General features: G+C 46.5%; 1 protein-coding gene across 6 annotated transcripts in view; it reads left to right on the top strand.

Moving 5' to 3' along the window:
- Window positions 1-19,701, top strand: part of BCL9 (BCL9 transcription coactivator) — a 57,592-nt gene extending 37,891 nt beyond the window's left edge. For 5 of the 6 annotated variants that reach the window (XM_040055510.2, XM_040055514.2, XM_040055512.2 and 2 more), the window contains exons 2-9: window positions 4,943-5,025; window positions 8,027-8,333; window positions 9,886-10,202; window positions 11,094-11,283; window positions 11,775-11,874; window positions 12,286-14,515; window positions 16,213-16,473; window positions 17,543-19,701. In XM_040055510.2, the coding sequence (XP_039911444.1) occupies window positions 8,281-8,333; window positions 9,886-10,202; window positions 11,094-11,283; window positions 11,775-11,874; window positions 12,286-14,515; window positions 16,213-16,473; window positions 17,543-18,660 (4,269 nt within the window). In that variant the 5' untranslated portion in view covers window positions 4,943-5,025; window positions 8,027-8,280 and the 3' untranslated portion in view covers window positions 18,661-19,701. The remainder of the gene's footprint in view (window positions 1-4,942; window positions 5,026-8,026; window positions 8,334-9,885; window positions 10,203-11,093; window positions 11,284-11,774; window positions 11,875-12,285; window positions 14,516-16,212; window positions 16,474-17,542) is intronic. The other variant, XM_040055516.2, reaches the window with a different exon arrangement.
- The last annotated feature ends 4,108 nt before the right edge of the window (window positions 19,702-23,809 follow it).

A 23,809-nucleotide genomic window follows, 5' to 3' on the forward strand; every position in this document is an offset into this window, starting at 1 on the left:
TTTCCCCAGACTGATTTCTGGAACTGCGTCAGAATCTGCCAAGAGTTTTCTTCCCAGTCCCAAGTGAACCAAGTAGTTCAAGTGTTTTTTACATAATAGCAGATGGAAAATTGAAAAGCTCTCAGTGTTTGTCTGTGTACACCTTGAATTTGATCACCAGTGTCCATAAATGTCCATCTCCACCACTACTTTGGGGAAGGGGTTGTACAGAGTCAGAAGCTGTCTAGGACAGTCGTGCATCCCCAGTGGATTAATAATGCATGGAAGTGTTGTTAAATACATTGAAAATAAAGCTTAACGGACATATAGTTGTCTGTTTGATCAGAAGTGTTAGTGTTACTCACAATTCCTAGAAGTTATGCTTCTGAGAGTAGCGGGCAACGTCTCTGTTGCAAAAGAGTGTTTTAGAATGATTTTTTTAAAGTGCCTAAAAAGACTGATCACTTTATACAGCCTTTATATCATGGCTACTGTTTGTTATCCAAGTACTTGTCAGAAGGAAGAGAATAGTTGCTAGAGATACCATTTTCTCAGAAAAGGGGATAGTGACATGAGAAACTCATAAAACACTTAATTCTCTGAGCCCTTGGTTTTGTATTGTGCTTTGTCAGTGATTATCTTCACTGCACATTTTAAGGAAGTAGAGCAAAAGGTTGGATTTTCTGTGGCCTTTGTTGTTTTGCATAGACTTCAGGAGAGATTTGTTCTTTGGGAAAGGTCCACGTGTGTGGTGATAGGGGCTGGGGGGAAGTATGGGAGGAAGGGTGTCCGTACTTTCTTATTTGAGAGATGTGGATGGGCAGGCACAGGTAGGCTCAGCAGAGCTGCATTGTGTGACCACATTCTACTGCATTTGCATGGGCCTGATTAAGTATTCTTACAGTTTCTGGGAGGCTTATCCTCAGGTCCTAAATTTTTACGTTAAATGAAGCAACTCAAGGGAGCTTCTTTCCATGTAATGGCATAGAATCTTGCATGCCCTTTCCCTGTCTGTCTGTTGGTCAAGGTGCTAATTTTAGGTGAGTCTGTCTTTGCTCAGCCCCTTTCTCTGTGCTTCAGGGCTGGAGGTCGTTGTGGGCAGTAACCTACTCATTTAGAGTTTAACAGAGAGGTGCTTGCACACCGTGTGTGCAAGAGAAGGTGTTTTTCCTGTGGCGGTTGCAATGCTGCCTGGTAGAGATTGTGTAGCCCTCACATTCATGTCACCTAAAATTATTTTGCTACAAGTCTTGATTATTCTGTTTATTCAGAGTAATTTCTGGTATAAAACTGTGAGCAGAGAGATAGTGCTATGCAGACTTTGGAATAGCAGTGATTTCTCTGATGTGGTAGGATGGAATTCTCTGGGGAACTGTGAGAACTTTGTGTATCATTTATTATTGTTATGACATAAACATAGAGAAGTCCATACTGTTTCAGGATAAGTTAGGACCATCTAGAAACTGATGACTGGCTGGGAGTTGCTATCTAATCACTTTAGATGAACAACTTTACCTACGCTTAGGTATCCAGCTTACCTGTGTGAAGGTACCTGAGGTATTTTCTGCCCTTGTTTAAGAAAAAGGGAAGAGGGACCTGGCAGAAGATGGGCACAAATGTATTTCCATAAGCGTGTGTCTGTCCATGCCTTTGCCATCAGTCAGTGCTGCCTCCTTTGTGCCAGTGAGCACTTGGACACCTGGTGGGATGAAACAGGAAAGTTGTCTCCTGAATATTATTCATATCTTATCTGGAGTTCCTTTTCAGCTCTATCACAAGTGCTGGAAGGGATAGAGTTGCATAGGATTAAGCTGGTTGAGGTTGCTTTCCTGGGTCCAGTACAGAGCTGGTGTGCAGAAGGTAAGGTTGCATTTTTGACAGACCTATATGAATGCTGATGGGTTCGATCCTAGTAGTGTGACAAGCATGTGCTTTACCCATTCCTGGAAAGGATGAGGAGGACAGCTTTTGCTAGGAGGCAGAGGCAGATTTAAAGGTGTATTTATTAGCCCTTGGTAGGGAGCCCTATCTAGAAATTTGGACTGCTTCAAGGGATTGGAGTGTCTTGTGTCCTTATATCCTCAAGTGTCATAGGGAGATGTATGGGGTGTGGCATATCCATGTCATTTTATCTATTTGCTTTTACATGATCTTAAGGAAGTCTGACAGCTCAATAAAAGCTTTGAATAACACTTCCTGTGTCCTTGTTTCCCAGTCACTCTCCTTATCAATGAGGTGTGTAATCAAGTACTTTATTAAACAGCAGCTTATTAAAAAGTAACATGCAGCTCTGCTGCAAGTGTGTAAAATAAGCAAATGCTCAACAAAACTGGTAAGTGCAGCACGTGATGAAAACCAATGGTAGGTCTTGGGTGTAGCTGGAGTCACCTTTTGCCAGTGCAGCTATTCTCCCTCTCATGTGGTTGAATGAGGGTCGGAGAAATTGGAGGCGCCCTTCCCAGTAAAAATGTGCTGAAGGAGCGCGTTGGCTGATTCATTGCCTTGCCCCACCTCTCAGGTCACACAGGGAATCCACTGGTGGATGCACTCGCAGAAGTTTGCTTCCTGGTGGCTGTCAGGATCAGTGGTTGCTCAAATGCCTCCTGCTGCTGCTATTCTTGGTTCCTCCTAAAGCTTCTGTTCTTCCCCGAGCAATCTCTTATTCCACTCTCTCTCCTTCCTTACCTGCCCCACTGTCACAGATACAATTCAGGGTGCAGGCTCAGCATGCATTCAAAGTTATCATTTGTTTTCTGCAGCAGCAGGTCTCCAGCCTTTTTTCTTCTTCCATGCTGATTTTGAGCTCTCACCAGCCTCAGTCCAGCACAGACTGACAGTATCAGAAAGGCCATGGGGAAAATAGCAGTGTGCTCTTTCTTGTATGCAGAGAAAGGTTTCTTGCCTTTAATGCTTCATGTCACAGTCAGGCCACAAGTCTGATACTTTTATCTACTTGGTATGTCTTTATTTCATCTCTCCACATTCTCCTTCTCAAAGAGGGAGAAAAGGCTGAAGTGAATCAGTGATAACTGGAGCTGTTCCTGCTGGAGTAGCCATAATGCTGTACACCTCCAAGTACTTGACCACTTGTCACTATCAAGCTTCTTCAGCTTAAGGCCATAAAGTAGGAATTAGCTAGTTTATTTTTTTTTAAACTTTCTATTTGCAGTACAGTAATGTGGTGGCTGGTTTGTAGAAGTACAGTGGTGGTCAAAATATTTAACTGAAAGGTAAACTAAGATGTGCATTTGCATCTTGTTAGTTACTCTGTGGTAGCTTTGTGTGCATACTCTCAGCCTTTTGCTCTTAAATTCACTGTGAATTTAACTGCCTTGTGCTGACAGGGCTAAGACTGTGCAGGTGAGCAGCAGAGATGGGACACTGGGGAATGGAATTACAGTGCAGTAACCAGGTAGCTTAAAAGATGGATGGTGCCCCTCTTGCAGTCCTGAGCTGTGGTGTGCAAGGCTGTCCTTCCCTGCCAAGCTGGGATTGAATGTTTCAAGGAATGGAGCTCTGAGCAATGTTTATGATAGATTCTCTCCATCCTGATGTGTGCTGGTGTTCACATGCTTTCCTCTTCAAGGGAAAAAGTGATTTCTGTCCCTGCTTTGGTAGAGGTGTGTCAGTATTGGCACTGGCACGGCTTAGCCTGTATTGTTTCATTGGGTGGGGTGGGGGAAAGGGGAGAGGAGCTATAACTGGGTAATTGGATCCAGGGATGATTGTGCTGCTGTGGTGAGTTTTACTGGATGAAGCAGCTTGTTGCGATAGGTGTTTGTTTCAGCTTCTGTCTGCAGGTGTGACTTGGCTAGATAAGGATGGTCTGTCACGTTGATGATTTCATTGTTTGATTTGGCTGGACTGGGTGGAGAATGTAGCTGCATTGTTTGGGACTAGCTTTGTAGTTTGGTTTTGTGAAGTGGATTACATGGCAGCACATTGCTACATTATTAAGGTGAAGCTGCAGTAGATAATATGGAGAATTTTGGAGGGAAAAGAATATGCCCAGGCTTTCACAATGCATAACCGAGCCTCCGGTTCCTGTGTTTCTGTTGGGAGACCTGGTCAGCAGAATGCACTGGGAGTACAGAGAAAAAATTTGGTAGTGATTTCAGTTTGCAGTTGTACTTTAACTGCAGGGCTGTCCATGCTGTGTAAATAGCTGAGAGTGCTCTGAGATACCATGCTGGCGCTGACAGTATGTGTTGTCTGGATTCATACTGTTCTTTCAGCCTCTACAGTTTTCACAGTGGGTGAGGGAGAAGCTGGCAGGTCACTGCACTTTTCTTTTTCTTTTTTTTTTTTTTTTAAACTAACCTCGAATTTACGACTCTTCGGAGCCTGCATTTCCTTGTATTGCTGAACTTTCAGGCACTTAAACTTGCTGTGGATTCCCTTCTTCCTGTAGGGTATGCAATGATGTGAAGTAGGAGCTGCCAGAGCAGTAGACAGTGCTTCCTCCTACAACCCGCCTGGTTTTCCCCTAGATGTGATTGCCTGGCTTTACCTGATTCTTGATGTTTCTGTTTATACATTGTCTGGCTGTGGAGGAGGTTGCATATATGAAGCACAAGGGTTTGGCAGGAGTTGCTGGGCACATTGTGAGGGGAACGTGAGCCTTTGAAGAGAGATGGGTGCAGAGAAGGGAAGGTGACATGTCCAAGCTTTGTGCCAGCTTCTCTAAGCACAGATGAGCTCATGGGAATCCAGCTGGCTAAACACGGGAGTGCTAAAGCAGGTCTGCCCTATTTCCCCTCCATGGGCAGCATGGAGCTTCTGAGTCTTCCAGTCTGATGGTGGCTTCTTTCTGATAAATCTTCCCAGGCTGAGCAGAGGCTTCCCCTTGTTGGTGGTTCAGAGCAACTTTTGATTTCTTTGCTTCTGTGGTTGAATGTGGGTAAGGGGTGCACAGCTTGGCTGGGAGTTCTTGTTGGTGAAACTTTTCCTCTCCTTTTTCCAGGTGACTGTTTTTTGTGAGACGAGCAGTTTGCAACTCGTGGCCTCCACGATGAGTACTGCAGTGTCGTGACACCAGGGGTCTTGGTAAGCTACTTATTGGAAAAACAAGGATCTATAATATCTCCACAGAGAATGGAGATCCATCTTTTTTGTCTCTGCAGTTGAAGTTTGAATTAATTTAAAGCCATCCAAATTGTAGGCTGCAAGCAAGTGGGGTGGGGATAAATTTTCACCTGTTCTCACCTCCTCTTTTGAGCTTATAATGTTAGTGATGTGGTAACACAATCAACCAGGTCAGGGGGCAAGTCCAGCCGAATAGAAATTTCTGTTGTTTCCCTTGGGTTAGCTCCCATTTAGATCTTTCCCTGATGGGGTTGGGAGAGGTGGTGAGGATGAGTAGCCAGCTGAACCATCCCTTTTCTCTACAACCTTTGCCTGCCAAGCTTTAAAGCCATCCTGAAAATACAGTCTTGGATGTAGCTTTCCAAAATGTCTTGAACAGTGGTTTGACCATTCACTGTCACTGACCCTACCTCTAATTTTAAAGCAATGATACAGGCTTTGCTACGGCAGGCAGACTCCAGCTGCAAAAATACATTTCTCTAGAGCTTTTGCATTATTGAAGCCTAGATTCCCAGGAATATATATGCTAGAAGTGCATTGAGAAAAATCATGAGACATTCCATTTCACATTATAAAAGGTGGTGCATTCCTCATGTGCAGAAATAAGCAGCTGAAGAAGTTGAGTTGCTGTTGTTCCTCCAATGAATATATTGATGTAGCCTTTATAGCTCTCTCTGGTAAGAATAAATTTAAACTGAAATTGGAAAACACTGTTCCCTTGCACAGCGCATCAGTTCTAATATATGGAAGATACGCGTATATAGAATAATAAAAAAGTAAGGTTAGAAAAATGGAGGGTTCTCCTTCCACTGCTGGGTGAAGTACTTGAAAGTTTGGTGATGTCAGGAATACCATGTAGCCAGTGTGATTGTGATTCTTCCCTTCACGTTTTCTCATTGCACTGTGCAAGACTGAGACTCTTGTGATAATTCTCATCTTGTAAAAGGTAACATAATGTTAAATATCCAAATGGAAAAGCAGAGGATGAAACAGCCAGAATACTTAAGTTCATCATGCATACATCTAAGTGCTGCTGTAAACATCAAGCTCTGCTCACTTTTATGCTGTTACTCCTTTTCTCTCTGTCTTTTTTTTTTTAACCTGGAATTCACTGTATTTTCAGTCATACCTTCAGCTTAAGTGAGGGTGCTGAGGTTTCACAGAGTTCCCCTGACTTTTACAGATGTATCAATCCCTTAGGAAAGCAGAGTTGGCTGCTGTTGATAATGCTACAGTCTTGTTTAACAAAACAGACATAAGAGACAAATTTGCATGCAAAGATGATATAATTTAGCTGTGTGTGGAGAGGTTCTCTCTCGTCTTTAATGTATCTCTATAGAACCAGCTGTAATTGCGACATGATAGTAGGAACAATAGTGATAGGGTGACTCCAACATTGTTCCCAAAATCAGTGGGATAACTAGCTAATAGCCCCAGAGAGGCATGTGGATCCTCTGGAGTGTGTGGCTCAGAATAGAATTCATCTGATTATGCCTGATAAGAGGCCTTTAAAATGAGACATTTGCTGTGGAAACATTCCCCACATTAATAGGTTTGTGCAGCACAGTGGAGGTGAGAAGAGGGAGTAGGATGACTGCTCTGGCTCGTGATAATGAGGAGAATTTTTGGAGGCGATGCAGAACTTCATACAACTACTGCAATGTGCATAACTATCGTATTAAAGCAGAGGATCACAAAGCCACTAAAATGTCTAACAGCACAACCTCACAACTGTACAAATCTGGGGAACTGGAAAACCGTGGTGCTCAATACTACAAGCTGTTGCTAACTCTGCTTGGCCAGAGGTGGTCATAGAGTGCCCATGTCTTAATCCTCTGGTGTCATCAGCACATAAGCCAATCTTTTTTGTTTTGAAATGCAGTTTGAACAGTATTTCTTCATAAAATTCAAGGCAGTCCATCCTAATAGGATTTATTTTGTTTCGTTTGGTATAGGAAAAAACTACTTCTTTGGTGCTGAGAAGGAATATCGGGAATATTTACATTTGAATAATATTTAACTAGCAATGCTTAATACATTAACAATAAATCTTGGTTAGATTCTAAATTAAGTGGATTTGCATCTGAGTAGGTGAGATGAACAGGAGAGATTTTGTTGAAACATAAACAAAGCAGAAATTTGTTCCAAAATAATTTAGCCCAAAGCACGTAAACAGTAATGTTCTAGCGTTTCCACCTCCAGAAACAGCATTATGTGTCTTATTGCCTGCATCATGCATATTGTTTCTTAGAAAGAAGCTGAAAAAGCAGCTTCTTTTTTTGTGCTCCCCATCCCTTCTTTTTTTTAAAAGCCTCAATAATCTGTAGAAGGCTGCTGAGCAAATTTAGATGGGTACTACTCCAGTGCTTTTTTGGCCTTTCTAATATATATGATCAGTGACTAACCCCTCGTGTTTTTCAGTGTAATAACACAGAGCAGTAGCTTACAGGTGGTCAGGAAGGCATTTTATTTTATTTTTCTCCCTTTGTGTAACCCTTAGCACACATCATTGAACGCATATCTAGGTATATTGGACCAAAGAGACAAAAGATTTAAGCAGAGTTTATGTTCTTAAGAAATATCAGATTACGGCCATTCACAGGGGAATTTTGGACAGCTAAGTCATGTTGGGGATTTGTACTTTTGGCTTCCTACCTTGCTGTGAGGTGTCTTGAAGTTGAGCACAGATGCAGAACCAAAGTGTGCAGATACAAGGTGCTTCCCTGTTTCACTGACTCCAGGATGATTTGCTGTGGACACAGGGAAGATGGCCTCACTGCCTGTAAACTGAATGGCCAGCCAGGGCTGCCTCTTGTTGGAAATGCACATCTGTCTGAAAGCTCTTCCTCTGTGTCTTCTTTGGAATGGGGGCAGAATTGCCATGCACTGCTTCACACCAGACACATCTGCTTGGGAAATTCCTCATTGGTTTTCTGTTCTCTCCTTGTGGGGTGGTTTGCAGAGTGCCCTGGAGATGCGAGACTTCCCCTGGGCAGCAGGAGGCACGCATCTAGAGAATGCTGGAGCTGCAGGAGGGAAGTGCCCAGTGCAAAAGCAGCGAGGAGCAAAGAGAAAAAAGGCAAGCAGGCAGCCAGCACTGAGAGAAGCGGGTGGCAGAAAGTGCTTCGACGCTGCCTCTGGCGGCACGCTCCCCAGAGGAACTTGACGAGAGCCCATCTGCGTGTGTGTGAGACTGTGAGCTCAGGATTTCTGTCAATGCATTCCAGTAACCCCAAAGTGAGGAACTCCCCGTCAGGCAACACACAGAGGTAAGGACGAGAGCCTGCAGTCAGCTGCTGTGGGTTGGTGCACATTGTCATCCCTGCTGTGCTGCTGGAATAGCCTGAGAACTGGGGCAGTGTGGCTTCCTGGTCCCTCTGTGCTCCCATCGGATCTGCTGAGTACCTGAGCCGTGGCTGTATGGTGCTGGTGTTCTCCATGTTTGCAAGGCTCAGGATGAGCTGAAAGCTGTAAACCCATGAGGTGCGGGTTCTCCGTTCCTGGTGCTCACCTCCCTTCCACCCGGTGCCTGGATAGGAGAGTAAACCTGCTGTTTCTCTCTCGGTTTTTCTCCCCTTCCTCCTCTTCTGATTATCCATTTCCCAAGGGGTAGTTGGGCAGCAAAAGGTCTCTCTGTCTGTATTTTCACACAAAATGCTTTCTCCATATTACTGTCTTGAACAACCTGGAGAACTGATCAGCTGAGCACTGAGATCCTCTGCGTCAGTCTCCTGTCAGTGCAGCAGGTCAGCATTTCTTCTTCACTAATTTGGAAAAGGAAAAATATGAAAGCAAAGCAGTGTCCAGGGACTTAGGATGGTTCTGATTGACAGCATTCTTGAGTTTGATTATTTACTCCTAGAGGTCATCTGGAGCTTAACAGTATTTCAGAGGGAATGCTTCTGAGTCAGATGTCTGTCCAAAGGAAGGAACAGCTTGTGTGAGTCTCACAGTGAGCATGCTAGCAAGCACTGCCTGTTGAAAGTGATAGCAATGATGGGAAAACAATGCAGAAGATCCAATAGCAATGGAGTAAGTGGAGGGTGAGGAGGGAAGGGGTGCCTAATATCCGTAGAACCCAGAGGAGCAAAATATTTTTAGGATGCAATTTGCTGGATGGAAGAGGAATGAAAGACTCTGAGTCTCCTTTGGCAAATTTGTCTGCCCCATTTTGCAGGAGTGTGCTTGGAGATGGTATCCTTCTCTTTCCTTCTTCAGGGGCAGGTTGTAGCTGGTTTAATTGTTTTCACGGTCAGAGGTTTGTGTTTCTCTGGCAGCTCGCCCCAGCGTATGACGAATGCTGCAGTAATGCTGGGTTTTCCTTGTGCTCCCTGTAGAACTGGATAGGGAGGTGCAAGGGAGGGGGTGTGGGGGGGGTCTGCTCTGATCAGAGCTCCAGCATAGTTGGGGTACAGGAGAATGGTGAGGGGAATTGTATTGTGCCTTGTTTGTTTACTCTGAGCTGGTTTTGGTGTGAGGTGCTTCTCTGTGCACATAGAAACCGTTGTCTTTATTGACAGAAGCACCAGAGGTGGCTCCTCATGTGACAGCAGTTTCTGGGATCTGGCAGGTCTGTGGTTTGCCCTGGTGCCTTCTTGAGCAATGAGATCCCATCTTGGATAATAACCCTTTCAGGGCATGTTCAAAAAAGTGCCTGCATGACTCTAAGCTTGCAGGCATTTTTTTATTTGTCAGCAATTGTCTTAGCTTGTAAAGGTGACAGTGGTTGTTTCTGCTTCACTCTAATCTGTTCCTACAGGGCTGAATGAATCAATGGTGTGATTTGTCACTTTTTCCTTTCTCTTTTTTCTCTCTCTCCAGCAGCCCCAAATCAAAGCAGGAGGTGATGGTCCGTCCCCCTACAGTGATGTCCCCGTCTGGCAACCCTCAGCTGGATTCCAAATTTTCCAACCAGGGCAAACAAGGGGGCTCCACCAGCCAATCCCAGCCCTCTCCCTGTGACCCCAAAAGTGGAGGTCACACCCCCAAAGTGCTCCCGGGCCCGGGTGGGAGTATGGGGCTGAAGAATGGGGCTGGAAATGGTGCCAAGGGGAAGGGGAAGAGAGAGAGGAGCATTTCAGCAGACTCCTTTGAACAGAGGGAAGCTGGGACTCCTAATGATGACCCAGAAATCAAAGGTATGTTTGCTGGGGTTCATGTGCAAGTGCAGACAATCAGTCTGAATCCTCTGTGAGATGGAGAATTACAATGCAAGTATTAGTGAAATATTTGTTTGTCTGGAGTTCTGTGAGTTCCAGCCAATGAACACTCGAAGGTCTTGAAAGCAGGCAGGAGGAGAGGTTGTCATTGCTGGCATTGGTAAATGTTGTGTTCACCCTCAGTTAGAGTCCAGACCTGACTATGGTGGGAAAGTTCCTTTGTAACTCTAAAACTCCCCCAGAGGATTGAAAAGTACAAATGCAACCTGTTGGTCTCCTTCTGGCCTTTGGCCTTTCAGGAACTGTTCTGTTGTGACTGGGGTTTTAAACAATACGCAGGTCTGTTTTGTCAACACAGATACATAACCCGTAGCACCCTGACTGGTAACGCAAGAGAGAGTTGTGATTTCTGTGTTCTCTTCCTGGCTCTAACATTGTCTCTGTGAGGCAGTGCAAAACCAGACCACGTGTTCAGTTGTCCATCTTTGTTGTCCATTTGCTGGGTCACCTAGCACAGTGGCTGAGCAAAAAAAAAAGGTAAAGTTTTGCTGGGGGGTTTTCTTGAGGCAGACATATTTATCTTTGTTCCTACATAAAATGTGGTCATTAGAGAATTCAAAGAGATCAGTTGTGGGAGCTGCCACTTTCCTTGGAAAGGGACCCAGGAGGAGCTTTCTCTCAGTGTTGCTTGAAGGACACCAAGGCTTTAGAGGAAAGATGTGTGGTGTAATAGAAGAATTGCCTTTAGTGGTGCTTGAGGAAGAAGCAGGAAATTTCAGAGGAGAAAAAGCTCTGATCTGTTTCCAGAATTGATTTCCAAAGAGATCCCAAGACAGTGATTCTCTTCTTTTCCTGTTTGTCCCTTTCCAGACTGCAATTCTGCTGATCATGTGAAGTCCCAGGAGTCTCAGCACACACCACACTCCATGACTCCTTCAAATGCTTCAGCCCCACGGTCTTCCACACCTTCCCATGGTCTGAGTGCCGCTTTGGAGCCAGCAAGCGGGCAGAAGACTCCATCCAAAGTGGTTTACGTCTTTTCTACTGAGATGGCCAACAAGTAAGTAGGTAGATGCTTGAATGTCTTCTGGGAGCAGGAATTATATTTGTGCTCATCTTTTAAGAGATTATCGAGGGCATCAAGTAGTAAAACGTCATTGCTTGTTTGGGGGATGCAGAAGGGGTTGGAGTAGATAATGTCCTTACCTTTTTTTGCTCTGAGAAGTAGTTGTTTACTTCTCTGAGGTATGGGGATCTTTCTTTTTTTTTTTTTTTTTTTTTTTTTTTTTTTTTTTTTGCAAATACTGGTAGATACAGTTTTGCAATCCATGCAATGAATAGCTGCCAGGATAGCTTAAACTGAGACATGAACCCTGAATTCTGATGAGTTTGTAGACATAAGCATTTTTCTTTTGCTACTCATCTGGAGTGAAATATGTGTGGTTAAGTCTTTCTCCCTTTTGCTAGCTGAAAGATAGAAAGGAGGCCAGATAAGAAAAATTGATTCTTAGCTTCAATTGGATATGTGCATTTGTCTGTCTATCTTTGCAGGGCTGCAGAAGCTGTGCTGAAGGGACAGGTGGAAACCATCGTGTCCTTTCATATCCAGAACATCTCAAACAGCAAGGCGGAACGAAACACTGTACCCTTGGTAGGGAATACCTGCATGGGGGCGAGAGGGGGAAATTGTGAATGTGCCTGTGTGTGATTCAGAGAGATGGATGACTATTGACACCCTGAAATGAGCTTTAGGGAGACAGTTGCTGTTCAGACCATCTGCACATAAATGTCTTGGGTCATCCAAAGAAGAGTTAGAGTCCTGCAATATTTGGGTAGTGTGTTTCCAATCCGTTGGTCATGCGGAGCCAGCGCAGACAAAAGGGGTCCCTACAGTAATGCCTTGAGCAAAGTAGGTTTCTGCATTGCCAGTTGCTGCGTGAAGGCTACCCGTCCCTGCAAATTTTGGGCTGGTTGGATTGAGATTGGGTGTTTTGTTTGCACCGCTGTTTATGTGACATGGATGTAAAAAGAGCGAGTGACTGAGTGTGGCTTTCTCTTGCAGAACCCCCAGATCACTGCACTTCGGACTGAATCCAAGCCCCTGCCGCAGCCCCAGCCCCCTGCTGCCCAGGACCAGAACCCTCCCCAGAACGCCAAAATGCAGCCGACTCCACCCGTGTCAGCGCCAGTATCCAAAGCCACTGGCCCCCCGTGTCCCATAGATCAGGACAGTCCCAGTGTGGAAAGCAAAGTGATGTCTGTGGGCAGCCCTGCCAACTCTACCCCGTTGCAGACAGAAGGATTTGGGCAGAGTTCAACCCCCAATAATCGAGCAGTTAGCCCAGTTTCCCAAGGTAGCAATAGCTCTGCTGCGGATCCCAAAGGTCCTCCCCAGCAGGGGTCTGGTGGGGACCCATCCAGCTTGGGTGAGAATCCCGATGGACTGTCACAGGAACAGCTGGAGCACCGAGAGCGCTCGTTGCAGACCTTGAGAGACATCCAGCGCATGCTCTTCCCTGATGAGAAGGAGTTTGCAGGAGGGCAAAGTGGGGGGCCACCCCCAAATGCTGGGGTGCTGGATGGTCCCCAAAAGAAACCTGAAGGGCCGATACAGGCTATGATGGCTCAATCCCAAAGTTTAGGCAAAGGGTCAGGGTCTCGGACAGATGGAGGGGCTCCGTTTGGCCCTCAAGGACACAGGGACATGCCTTTTTCCCCAGACGAAATGGGGCCGCCACCAATGAACTCCCAGTCAGGAGCCATAGGCCCAGACCACCTGGACCATATGACTCCTGAGCAGGTGGCCTGGCTCAAGCTGCAGCAGGAGTTTTATGAGGAGAAGAGAAGGAAGCAAGAGCAGGTGGTTGTGCAGCAGTGTTCTCTGCAGGACATGATGGTCCACCAGCACGGGCCTCGTGGGGTGGTCCGAGGTCCTCCCCCTCCCTACCAGATGACCCCTGGTGAGGGCTGGGGACCTGGCGGTCCAGAGCCCTTCCCTGAAGGCATGAACATGTCACACTCTCTGCCCCCCAGGGGCATGGCCCCTCATCCCAACGTGCCCGGGAGCCAGATGCGCCTGCCTGGTTTTGCAGGAATGATGAACCCTGACATGGAAGGCCCCAATGTCCCAAATCCCGTCTCACGGCCTGGGCTTTCAGGAGTTAGTTGGCCAGATGATGTGCCAAAAATCCCGGACGGCCGAAACTTCCCTCCTGGTCAGGGTGTGTTCAGCGGCCCTGGCCGAGGGGAGCGGTTCCCCAATCCGCAGGGCCTGCCCGAAGAGCTCTATCAGCAGCAGCTGGCTGAGAAACAGATGGGCCTCCCTCCTGGTCTGAACATGGAAGGCATCAGGCCCGGCATGGAGATCAACAGAATGATGCCCTCCCAGAGACACATGGAGCCTGGGAGCAACCCCATCTTCCCTCGCATGCCGGTAGAAGGACCGATGAGCCCCTCTAGGGGGGACTTCCCCAAAGGAATGCCCCCACAAATGGCTTCTAGCAGGGAGCTGGAGTTTGGGATGGGCCCTGGCAGCATGAAGGGGGACATGGGCATGAATGTCAGCATGGGCTCCAACCCACCCCTGGTCCCTCAGAAGCTGAGGGAGGCAGGAGTCGGGCCGGAAGAGATGATGAAGCTGCGCCCCGGCGTCTCGGAGATGCTCTCCTCTCAGCAGAAAATGGTGCCGCTGCCGTTTGGGGAGCACCCGCAGCAGGAGTATGGCATGGGTCCCAGGCCTTTCCTTCCCATGTCTCAGGGCCCAGGAGTCGGACTCCGGAATCTCAGAGAACAGATCGGGCCTGACCAAAGGACTAACAACCGGCTCAGCCACATGCCGCCACTACCTCTCAATCCCACCAGTAACCCGAATAGCCTCAACACTGCTCCCCCTGCGCAGCGCAGCCTCGGTCGCAAGCCCTTGGATATCTCTGCCGCCGGTCAGGTGCATTCGCCGGGAATCAACCCCCTGAAGTCCCCCACGATGCGCCAGGTCCAGTCTCCCATGATGGGGTCTCCCTCGGGGAACCTCAAGTCCCCTCAGACGCCCTCCCAGCTGGCGGGAATGCTCGCGGGCCCCACTGCCGCAGCTGCTGCTGCCTCCATTAAATCCCCCCCTGTGTTGGGGTCTGCTGCTGCTTCTCCTGTCCACCTCAAGTCTCCGTCTCTCCCCGCACCTTCACCTGGATGGACTTCATCTCCGAAGCCTCCTTTGCAGAGCCCTGGGATTCCCCCGAACCATAAGGCGTCTCTAACCATGTCTTCTCCAGCCATGCTGGGGAACGTAGAGTCGGGTGAGTGCTGCCTCCGCTAGCCAGATTTAGTGCTTTGGTTCGTGTCGGGTCATCCAGGATGTGCAGCAAGGGAGGGAGGAGGGCTTCTGCAGCAGGACAAGTGCTGGATGACCCATTCCCTGCTTGAGGGGGGCTGTGTCAAGGGTCTGGTGGGTGGCTGTGCAAGCGGAGGGTGAGGGCTTCTCCTCCTGTTGTATTTGTGGGTTTGCAGCATGCCTCCCATGTGTTGAGCTGAGGGCTGGTCACTCTGAGGATGTAAAAGCAAAAGGACGGGGTCGAGAGGTGTGAAAAGATGTGGAGGATTGATGGGAGAAATCTCTCCTTGGAGGGGTCTTTTGCTGTTCTTCCGTAGTTCATAATCATTGTAGCTCAACGGAGAAGATCCTGATGATGTTATTAAAGCACTTTGGTATAAAAGGTTCCTACAAAGACATGCCGAGCAGTTAGCCAGGTGTGTACCTAGGTATTTGTCTGGAATTGTTGCTCCTTTCTGAGTTTACATTGCAGACAGGAAGTTGTGAGTCAGTTGTTCAGGTTTCAAGCATTTTGGAGCGATCTAATCACTTCTGTACATAACATTTGGTTGCGGGCTGAGCCGTGCTGTGCCTGGGACCTCGGGGTCCAGGTGCTGGCACACCTCTGCCCTCATCCTCTCAAAGCTCACCCGCCCTTCAGTCCAGGCTTCCACAGCCCCGGGCGGCCTTTCCGCCCGGGAAATTCTCCTGGCTGGGAAAGAGGAGCCCTTTGCCCACGTTGCCCTCTAGTGCTGCCGCGGGTAACAGCGGGGACTGGGACCGGGATGTGCCTGTGGGGTTGGCAGCTCGGGAAGGCACCTAAGTGCTTCAGGCTGAGCCTTACATAGTGCTTAATGAATGCTTTGAGATGCAGCTCCTCCAAAGCATGGATCTTTTGGCATTGCAGTTTTTCTATATTCCCTATTCTGCTTTCCTCTTTTGGTTGGGGGAGCCGAGGAACGTGCAGTGAATTTTCAGTGAGAGTACTGCTTCATTTTAGCATCTTTCCTTCACATTGGTCTGGGTGGCATAAAATTCATGAGAGGAGAACAAAGGAGATTGGAAGTGCAGTTAAGTTACTTCTAATTTTGTGAGAGTAAAGGATGGCATTAAGCTAATAGGTGCAGAGAATGTTTCTTTCACTGGAATAAGCAGCTGATATCTCTATGAAACAAGAAATGCAATGTAAACACGGAGTTTTACTTGTAGCTCCTCATGTAGCTTGTCAGAAATGTGCTCTCACGTCTCAGCATAATATCTGATACAGCTTTCCTTGTGCTGCCTGCACCTTTTTTGATTATACATTTTGATTTTGATGGCTTGCTCTAGTACTGAAGTCTGTCTTCAGTGTAAGGAGATTGAATAGTAAGATTTTCAGGCTAAACTGGTAATTCTTCATGTGGATTTGTGGAAGCTGAAGATAGTTTTAGTTAGAAGTGTTATGCAGTAGAATAACAGATGTTAATCAACTTGACCAATAGGCTTATATTTCTGGTTACCTTTCACAGTCATTGACTGGATTAGTCATGCAAAGTCTTGCGATAAAAAAGAATTCTAGTTTTTGAGATTTCTAGGGGAAAAGAGTTCGATTTAAGGAAAGCAGTAAGAAAGAGCAAAAAATAAATTCTTTCTCTTTCTTTCTTGTCCTGTTTTTTTTTTTTTTTTTTTTTTTTTTTCCTTAAGGTGGTCCACCTCCTTCCACAGTCAGCCAGTCTGCGCCTGTGACTCTCCCTGGAAATCTTCCCTCTAGCAGTCCTTACACAATGCCTCCAGAGCCAACCCTCTCCCAGAATCCCCTCTCCATTATGATGTCCAGGATGTCCAAATTTGCCATGCCCAGCTCTACGCCGCTCTATCATGATGCCATCAAAACTGTGGCCAGCTCGGATGACGACTCCCCTCCAGCACGCTCCCCAAACTTGCCACCTATGAACAGTGTACCAGGTAAGAAAATCAAAGGAACAGAAGCCCAAGGTATCAGGGTGAATTTTTATGGACGCCTCATGAAATGAAGACAGTGAGACAGGAAAAAACTTGAGGAATATGTAGCCATGGGTTGTTTTTGAGGAAGCAGTTGCAATTCTCTGAAATGTAGAGATGGAAATTCTCCTTGCAATTGTTTTTTTTCCTGTCCAGAAAGTGTGTGTTACCAGAAGGTGTCTACTGTGGTAAACAGTTGTGTATGGGAGAGATTTTTCCTCAGGCAGACTGGGATTATTTGTGTGAATGAAGGCTGCTCATGGGATTAAGGGTCAGACCTACAATGTGTTATCCGGAGGAAACTTTACCTCTCCTGTCTTAAGGCAGTACCATAGAAGCTTCACTGTTTCTGGGGGGTTTGGTTTTTTTTGACACTGAATCATCAAAAATAAAAAAGCAGGCTGTAGCACCTCCGCCCTATTGAATTAATACTTGAAAAAGGGGATGTGTGGCTGTTTCAAGAAAGTGGCAATTGGTAATGAATTCTTGATGAGTTTACCTGTAGCTTTGCAGTGTGTTTGACACAGTAATGACCAGAGTGGCTGAATATATCTGGGGGAAGCTGGCTAATTGAACAAGTTCATGATGGTAACCTCATTAACCTCATTGATCACTGCCTCTTAGTCTTACGAGGGTTACCTGATTTATCACTGCTGAGTTTTGAAAGGACTTCCGGTCACTTCCCAGTGGACAAGTGTCCATATGCTGATAATCTGTCACAGACATGTTTGTTACTGCCTGTGTCATCCAGACTGCCAGGGAGGTAGTAAAAGTATGGTTTGGATTGAAATCCTACTTAGGGAGCAGGCTTTAGTCACTGCTTGATAGGGCAAGCTGAGGGAGGTGGCTGTTTGAGTAACATCAAATTTCTGGTTAAAATAACGCTTTTCAGAGCCACCGCTGATGGTTGTTTTTAGTAGCACTGTTTCTTTGTGTGTGTGCACGGATTTGGTAACCTTGCAGAAAGCTCTCTGATAGCTTTATTCATTATTACTGGCCGCTGTCTAAATGTGATTCCTTGTTTCTTCCCTAGGAATGGGTATTAATTCTCAGAATCCTCGAATTTCAGGTCCAAACCCAGTGGGTCCAATGCCAACCCTTAGCCCAATGGGAATGACCCAGCCTCTTTCCCATAACAACCAGATGCCCTCTCCAAATGCTATGGGACCCAGTATACCTCCTCACGGGGTCCCCGTGGGACCCGGCCTGATGTCACACAACCCAATGATGGGGCATGGTTCCCAGGAGTCTCCAATGGTACCTCAAGGACGCCTGGGCTTCCCGCAGGGGTTCCCTCCCGTACAGTCCCCTCCACAGCAGGTGCCATTTCCACACAACGGGCCCAGCGGTGGACAAGGCAACTTCCCAGCGGGAATGGGCTTCCACGGAGAAGGACCTCTGGGCCGTCCGACCAACCTGCCCCAAAGTTCGACAGATCCAGCACTTTGCAAGACTGGAGGCCCTGGGGGTCCAGACTCCTTCACTGTTCTCGGAAACAACATGCCTTCGGTTTTCACCGATCCAGAGCTGCAGGAGGTGATCCGTCCCGGAGCCACGGGAATACCCGAGTTCGACCTGTCCAGGATCATCCCATCGGAGAAGCCTAGCCAGACACTACAGTATTTCCCTCGCGGGGAGGTGCCGGGCCGCAAGCAGCCGCAGGGTCCCGGGCCTGGCTTCTCCCACATGCAGGGGATGATAGGAGAGCAGACCCCGAGGATGGGACTAACATTGCCCGGCATGGGGGGCCCCGGGCCGGTGGGAACTCCGGATATCCCTCTTGGCACGGCTCCGTCCATGCCCGGTCACAACCCGATGAGGCCGCCGGCCTTCCTGCAGCAGGGCATGATGGGGCCGCACCACCGCATGATGTCACCAGCACAGCCCGCCATGCCCGGCCAGCCCGCGCTCATGAGCAACCCCGTGGCCGCCGTGGGCATGATCCCGGGCAAGGACCGAGCCCCCGCCGGGCTGTACAGCCACCCGGGCCCCGTGGGCTCACCCGGGATGATGATGTCAATGCAGGGCATGATGGGACCCCAACAAAACATCATGATTCCCCCCCAGATGAGGCCCCGAGGTATGGCTGCTGATGTTGGCATGGGAGGATTTAGCCAAGGCCCTGGAAACCCAGGGAACATGATGTTTTAAGCTGCTACCGTAAGACTGGATGTTCCGATCCTTGTCAAGATGAGATTCCAAGTCCTGAGGGCTTTTTTGGGAGCTTCAGGAGTACAGTTTGGCCATGCAATAGGTGAAAAGAGACCAGAGGACGCTTTGGGAAATCTCGAATGTATGGAATTACCTGAAAAAAAAAAAAAAATTCATTTTAACAGGTTGGTTTTTTTTTAAGATTTATTTTTTAAAAATTATTTTTGTGGACTTGGGTATCCCGTGACGGCACCTGCTTTGAGAATCTGTAGCTGTATTTTGAGAATTGCCATTTGTCACAAGTTGCACCATTTCTCTGTATGTTTACGTCCTTCGGACTGGCTTCTCCCAGGACTCTCGGTTATTTTTGGGGTTTTTTGTGTACTGTACTATATTGTAAAAGGGATTTTAGCAGAGACTTTAGTCTTTGGGGTGAGAGGAGAATGGGATTCTAGGCTGTTTACTTTAGGTGGAGAATCCATCTTCAGAACTTCGGACTATTTTCCTTCAACTCCAATGTATAGAAAAACCAAACTACGACCTCAGAGCAGAGTATTAATGAAAAGCACAAAAAAGGAACTTAAGTTCAGTGAGGGGAATCTTTTAAAAGAAATAAATAATAAGTTAAGGACATATTTTTCAAATTATGGCGTGCTGTCCAGCACCTTCTGTCTCTCCCTCCCACTCTTTATTAAATAGGCTTCTCTCTCTCCGTCCCCTTCTGTCTCCTCCTATGGCAGCTGCAATACATTGTGTTATTTTGGGGAGTAAATCTAGGAGAGCCTCTCCTCACGTGGGGACTCTTCCCACTTTTAGGAAGGGGCTGGACTTGGACACTGTTACATCCTACAGTAGTCTCTCTCACTGTTTCCTATTCTCCTTTTCTTAGAAACCCCAAGTGATTTTATTAATGTGGGAGTGGAACAGACACTAAAAGTTATCCAGGATTTTTTTTTTTGTGGTTATTTTTTTTTTTTTTTTTCCTCCCCAGCGTAAAACGTTCTGTGTAACCTCCATTAAATTTGGTACAAAACCACTCGCCAGGGCTGTGGTGTCAGAAAAATAAAATATATTGTTTCTTACAAAAATGATCTGTCTCCTTTATCCAGTCCAGTTGTTTCCGTGTACATCGAACAGCTGGCCAGATGACTGTTGGCTCTTCCTTGTGGTCACTGCCTGCCTAGAGGCCGGGTGGGGTAAACTTTGACAGCTCCTAAAAGTCTGGTCAATAGGCAGGTGTGTGCTCCTTTTGAGGCAATTCCATTAACTTAATCCTGAACTGAGCTTGTTTTCAAACCTTGGAGTGAGGTCTTATTTCAGAACATCCCGGGAACAGTACTTAGAGACTTCCTCAATTTGTTGAGGGTCAAGGAACAGATGAAACTTGTCTCCTCCTGGAGAGTGTTTGCAGCACTGCAGGGTGTGGGGGTTTGAGCTCCCCCTGAGCAGCAGTGTCTGTCTGCCGAGGCACTGGGATTGTGTCCCTCTCTGGGGACTCTGGAGTGGCTCAGGTCACTGACTGCCAGCGCTGAGCGTCTGAGATGGTGGGGAATGGATGAACTTTAATAACAAAGGTGAGACAGAAATTGTCAGTGAGCAGATTTTTATCAAGACAGCCCTGCTGAGTAAATGGTTGCTTTGCCACAGTTCTCATCGATTGCTTCCTAATCCCCTGTCTTTTCAAACCTGCCTTTTGAGAGGATTTCAGCAAGGAGGTTTTATGGTCTTGCCTATGAGGAGTGAAAGGCTGGATGACAAAACATGGACTGGGAGTTGAGCCCTGCTCCTGGAGAATACCAGCATGAGCCAGATATGGATCTGTAGGCCAGGGTGTGGGTGCTGTGGCTGGCTGTTCTCTGGTCTCCCAGCACTGTATATGGAGTGTGTAATCTGTTCTTCCATCCACTTGCCACTACTTAAAATTATTTCAATGGGTAGTTTCCTCAGAGGGCTGGCCATTAGTGTGAAAATTCATGTGGAGAATGAGTATTTTTAACATGCTTCTGTGTGAGAATTTTTTAGAGTTAACTGATCCTTAACAGGTGGAAAAAGAATTCCTTTTGGTGGCTGATTTACTAAACTTTTTGTTGCTGGTGTTATAAAATGAGTGAAGCCGTGCACTGTTGGAGGCACGAAAGCCTCAGAGCCTTCTGTTGTCTGCTTCCAAATTCACCTTTGTGCTGTCATGCAAATTTACGATGATTTTGGGTGAGAATTACGCTTTTGACAAAGTGTAGGATGTCTGTTGTGGTGCTTCCCTCTGACAAGACAGGCAGCGTGCCTGAAGCACGGGCTTGTCAAGATTTTAGAAAGAGCTGACAATGACATAATAAGTGTTATTTCTGTAGAGCGGAATTACCTCTTCTTTAAGTGGTTGCACAGTTCCCTTTTGAGGACCTTGCATGGGGATTGTCACAATGCAACCTTTTTTTTAGCGTTGCCGCTTCTGCCATCACGCCTGTCTGTTTTTACCGTGTTGAACAAAGCAAAGTTCTTGATTGACAAAGAAATGAGCTGGAGGTTTTGGGATTTTTTTAAACTGTCTTAGTGCCTCCTATGCCTGTTGAGATTTTGAATAGCGAAGTATTTGAGGTGGCTGTGACTTGTTCTAGGAAAATTAGCATAGGGAATTCACTGTTTCAAAGCCACTGAGCAGCGAGAGGATACATTTAAAACACGCTGTATAATTAAAGTTCCTTCTGTGTCTGTCTAACTTACTGTGCTGGCATTTGGTGTCCTAATGAGATTTTTCCTACAGAAAGTGCAGAAGATGTGAGTTCTCCCGAGTCCACATAGGTGCACTTAACCTCAGTGTTTGCACCAGCAGATGGACAAGAGTTGCTAAGGTCTTAGCTGGCTCCACTTATGAAAATGATTTTGTAGATATGTGTAGATGAACTTTGTTTTGCTCTGATTCTACTTCTTTCCTTTTTGCTTTGCAAATGGAAAAGCTTTCTAGCTGTCAGCCTTGTGGATTCACCTGAGGATCTCTAAGTCAGGCTCTTTTCCCTCCTGCTTATCAATGCTAACTGTGACTCAGCTTTGGTAGTCATGGTACAGTTGAAGATGGAAAGTGGGTTGCCATTTTTAGTTTTCTTCCCCTCCCCATCTCCGTCCCCCCCCCTTTTTTTTTTTTAAGCTTTCAAATCATCCTCCTCCACCTTTGTTTGAAAGAATGAAATAGACTTTATTCATACATGCTTGGCTGCTCTTCCTCTCTAGTAACATGGGAGGAAACAGTCTGCTGTTCAAATTATCTCATCCCAGATGGCTGCGCAGCCGGAGTGTGGAGAGACTTAAAAGGTAAACTCAGCAGATGGTGAACTTCTGAAATGCGAAGTAATGTGCTTGCTAAATCAAAAGTTTAAAATATTTGAAATCTGTTTGTTTTAAATTAGTAAACTTGCACTCAGGTCATCTGTGAGGTACACCGGCAGTTTTAAGCACCGTCCAAATAAACTCGAGATTTGTACCTGTATCGTGGGCTAGCTAACCTGCCAAAGAAGATGACAGCAAGGAGCCAGCCCTAGGAGTTAGTCCTGACATCCTTGGGGCGTCAAATGGATCACATTTTGGAAGACAGACCAGTGTGTGGAGATCTGATCTGCATCAGTCTTGGTTGGGATTTGAATGCTGGCAGTGCTTCTGGTACAATACATTGTCCTGATTCAAGAGTAGATGTGGGTGTCCAAATCTTCCTGAGGGTGAGTTGCAATGCAGAATTTTTTGTTCCCCCAGAGTGTTGGGACTATTACAAATATGGTATATGCAGGGCTTAATTTTGTGGTGTGTTATGTGGTCTCTGCTATGCTGGTTTTCACTCAGGTAGTGGGACAGGCTACATTTTATTGCTGGTGTCCTTCTGCACTCATGATGGTGAGTGCTTTCCTTGTGCAGCCTCATCAGGCTGCTGGCTGAAACCTGTTCCCTAATGTGACCCTTCTCGAGGAAGAATGACCCATGTTGGATATAGGCCTGTATTTACTAAAATGTACTTCACTTTGTTGAATGGTAGTAATTCTTAACTTAAAAATAGTCAATGACACAGGAAAAAAAGTGATGCTGTTTTGTTTGGGATGTTGGGAAATCGTTGATTTCTAGGAGTTTTTGTTCCACGTTCTCAGAATGCCTCAGCTCTTCCATGGTGTGTTTGCACTCCAGTAACTCCCACTTACCTGTGTCCTTTGGTATTAAAACTCTCACTGTCCAACCAATCCTCTTCTGAAATGATCATTTACACTAGTTGTGGTCAGAAGTAACTTCTCCTTCATCCTGTGGGCCACAACTACCACGGAAGTGCTCAGTGGGATGGACCACTGCGTGGCCCAAACAGTTACACACTGAGGGGAAGGGTAAGGCTAGAACGGGGCAGAGGGGGCACTGCAGAAACCCTACAGGAGGCAGTGAAGTAACCTGTTCTCAGTGGTGTCTTCCTCCAAGCCGCTGCCAAGAAGCTGGCCTGCTTTTTGAGGTCTTCTGCTGTTACTGAAGTTTGTCTTACCCTGCCTTGAGTGATAGGAGGATCTTAACTGTGTAAAAGCAGTGCCCTTTAACAACCTTACCTTCTCTGGAACAACTTGCGCTGCTGAGTGCTCTGGCTTGTGGCTGTCTTGCAATTTTTAACCTGGCTGTTGGTCACTTTTGTCGGGATGCTCCTAGTTATTATTTAAGAGCAAGTGATTTCCCCCTTTGTATGGCCAAAGCTCCTGATGCCTTTTTCCAAGCAGTCCATGCTTCACAAATAACTTGCAATTGTAGACATAATTATTTTCATCACTGTACTCCAAAGACTTGAAACTGTGTATAAGAGAGAGAGCTTGATTAGAGCAGGACACACTGTTCTTAAGCAGGGGTGGGCATTGATTTTTATATAGTGGCATTATGTTTTTAGGCTGTATAAAAACTTGATGGAAAATAACAATGTTTTGTTTGCTTTTTTGACAGCTTCTAATAGCAGCTCAGTGAGACCTCCAGCAATGTATTTAGTATTCAAATGATTCTGTTCACTGTGTGTGGTGTCAACATGTAATTGTGGTGGGGGCAGGCTAATGGAAGAGTAGAGGTAAATCCAGCCCATTCTTCTTAAGGAAAAGGTGCAGTAGTGCCTCCATCAGAGATCTGTCAATGACTTCCATGAAGTGATTTTTTT

Source organism: Hirundo rustica, chromosome 2 (genome assembly GCF_015227805.2).
Source record: "Hirundo rustica isolate bHirRus1 chromosome 2, bHirRus1.pri.v3, whole genome shotgun sequence".
In the NCBI taxonomy this organism is placed as follows: Eukaryota; Metazoa; Chordata; class Aves; order Passeriformes; family Hirundinidae; genus Hirundo; species Hirundo rustica.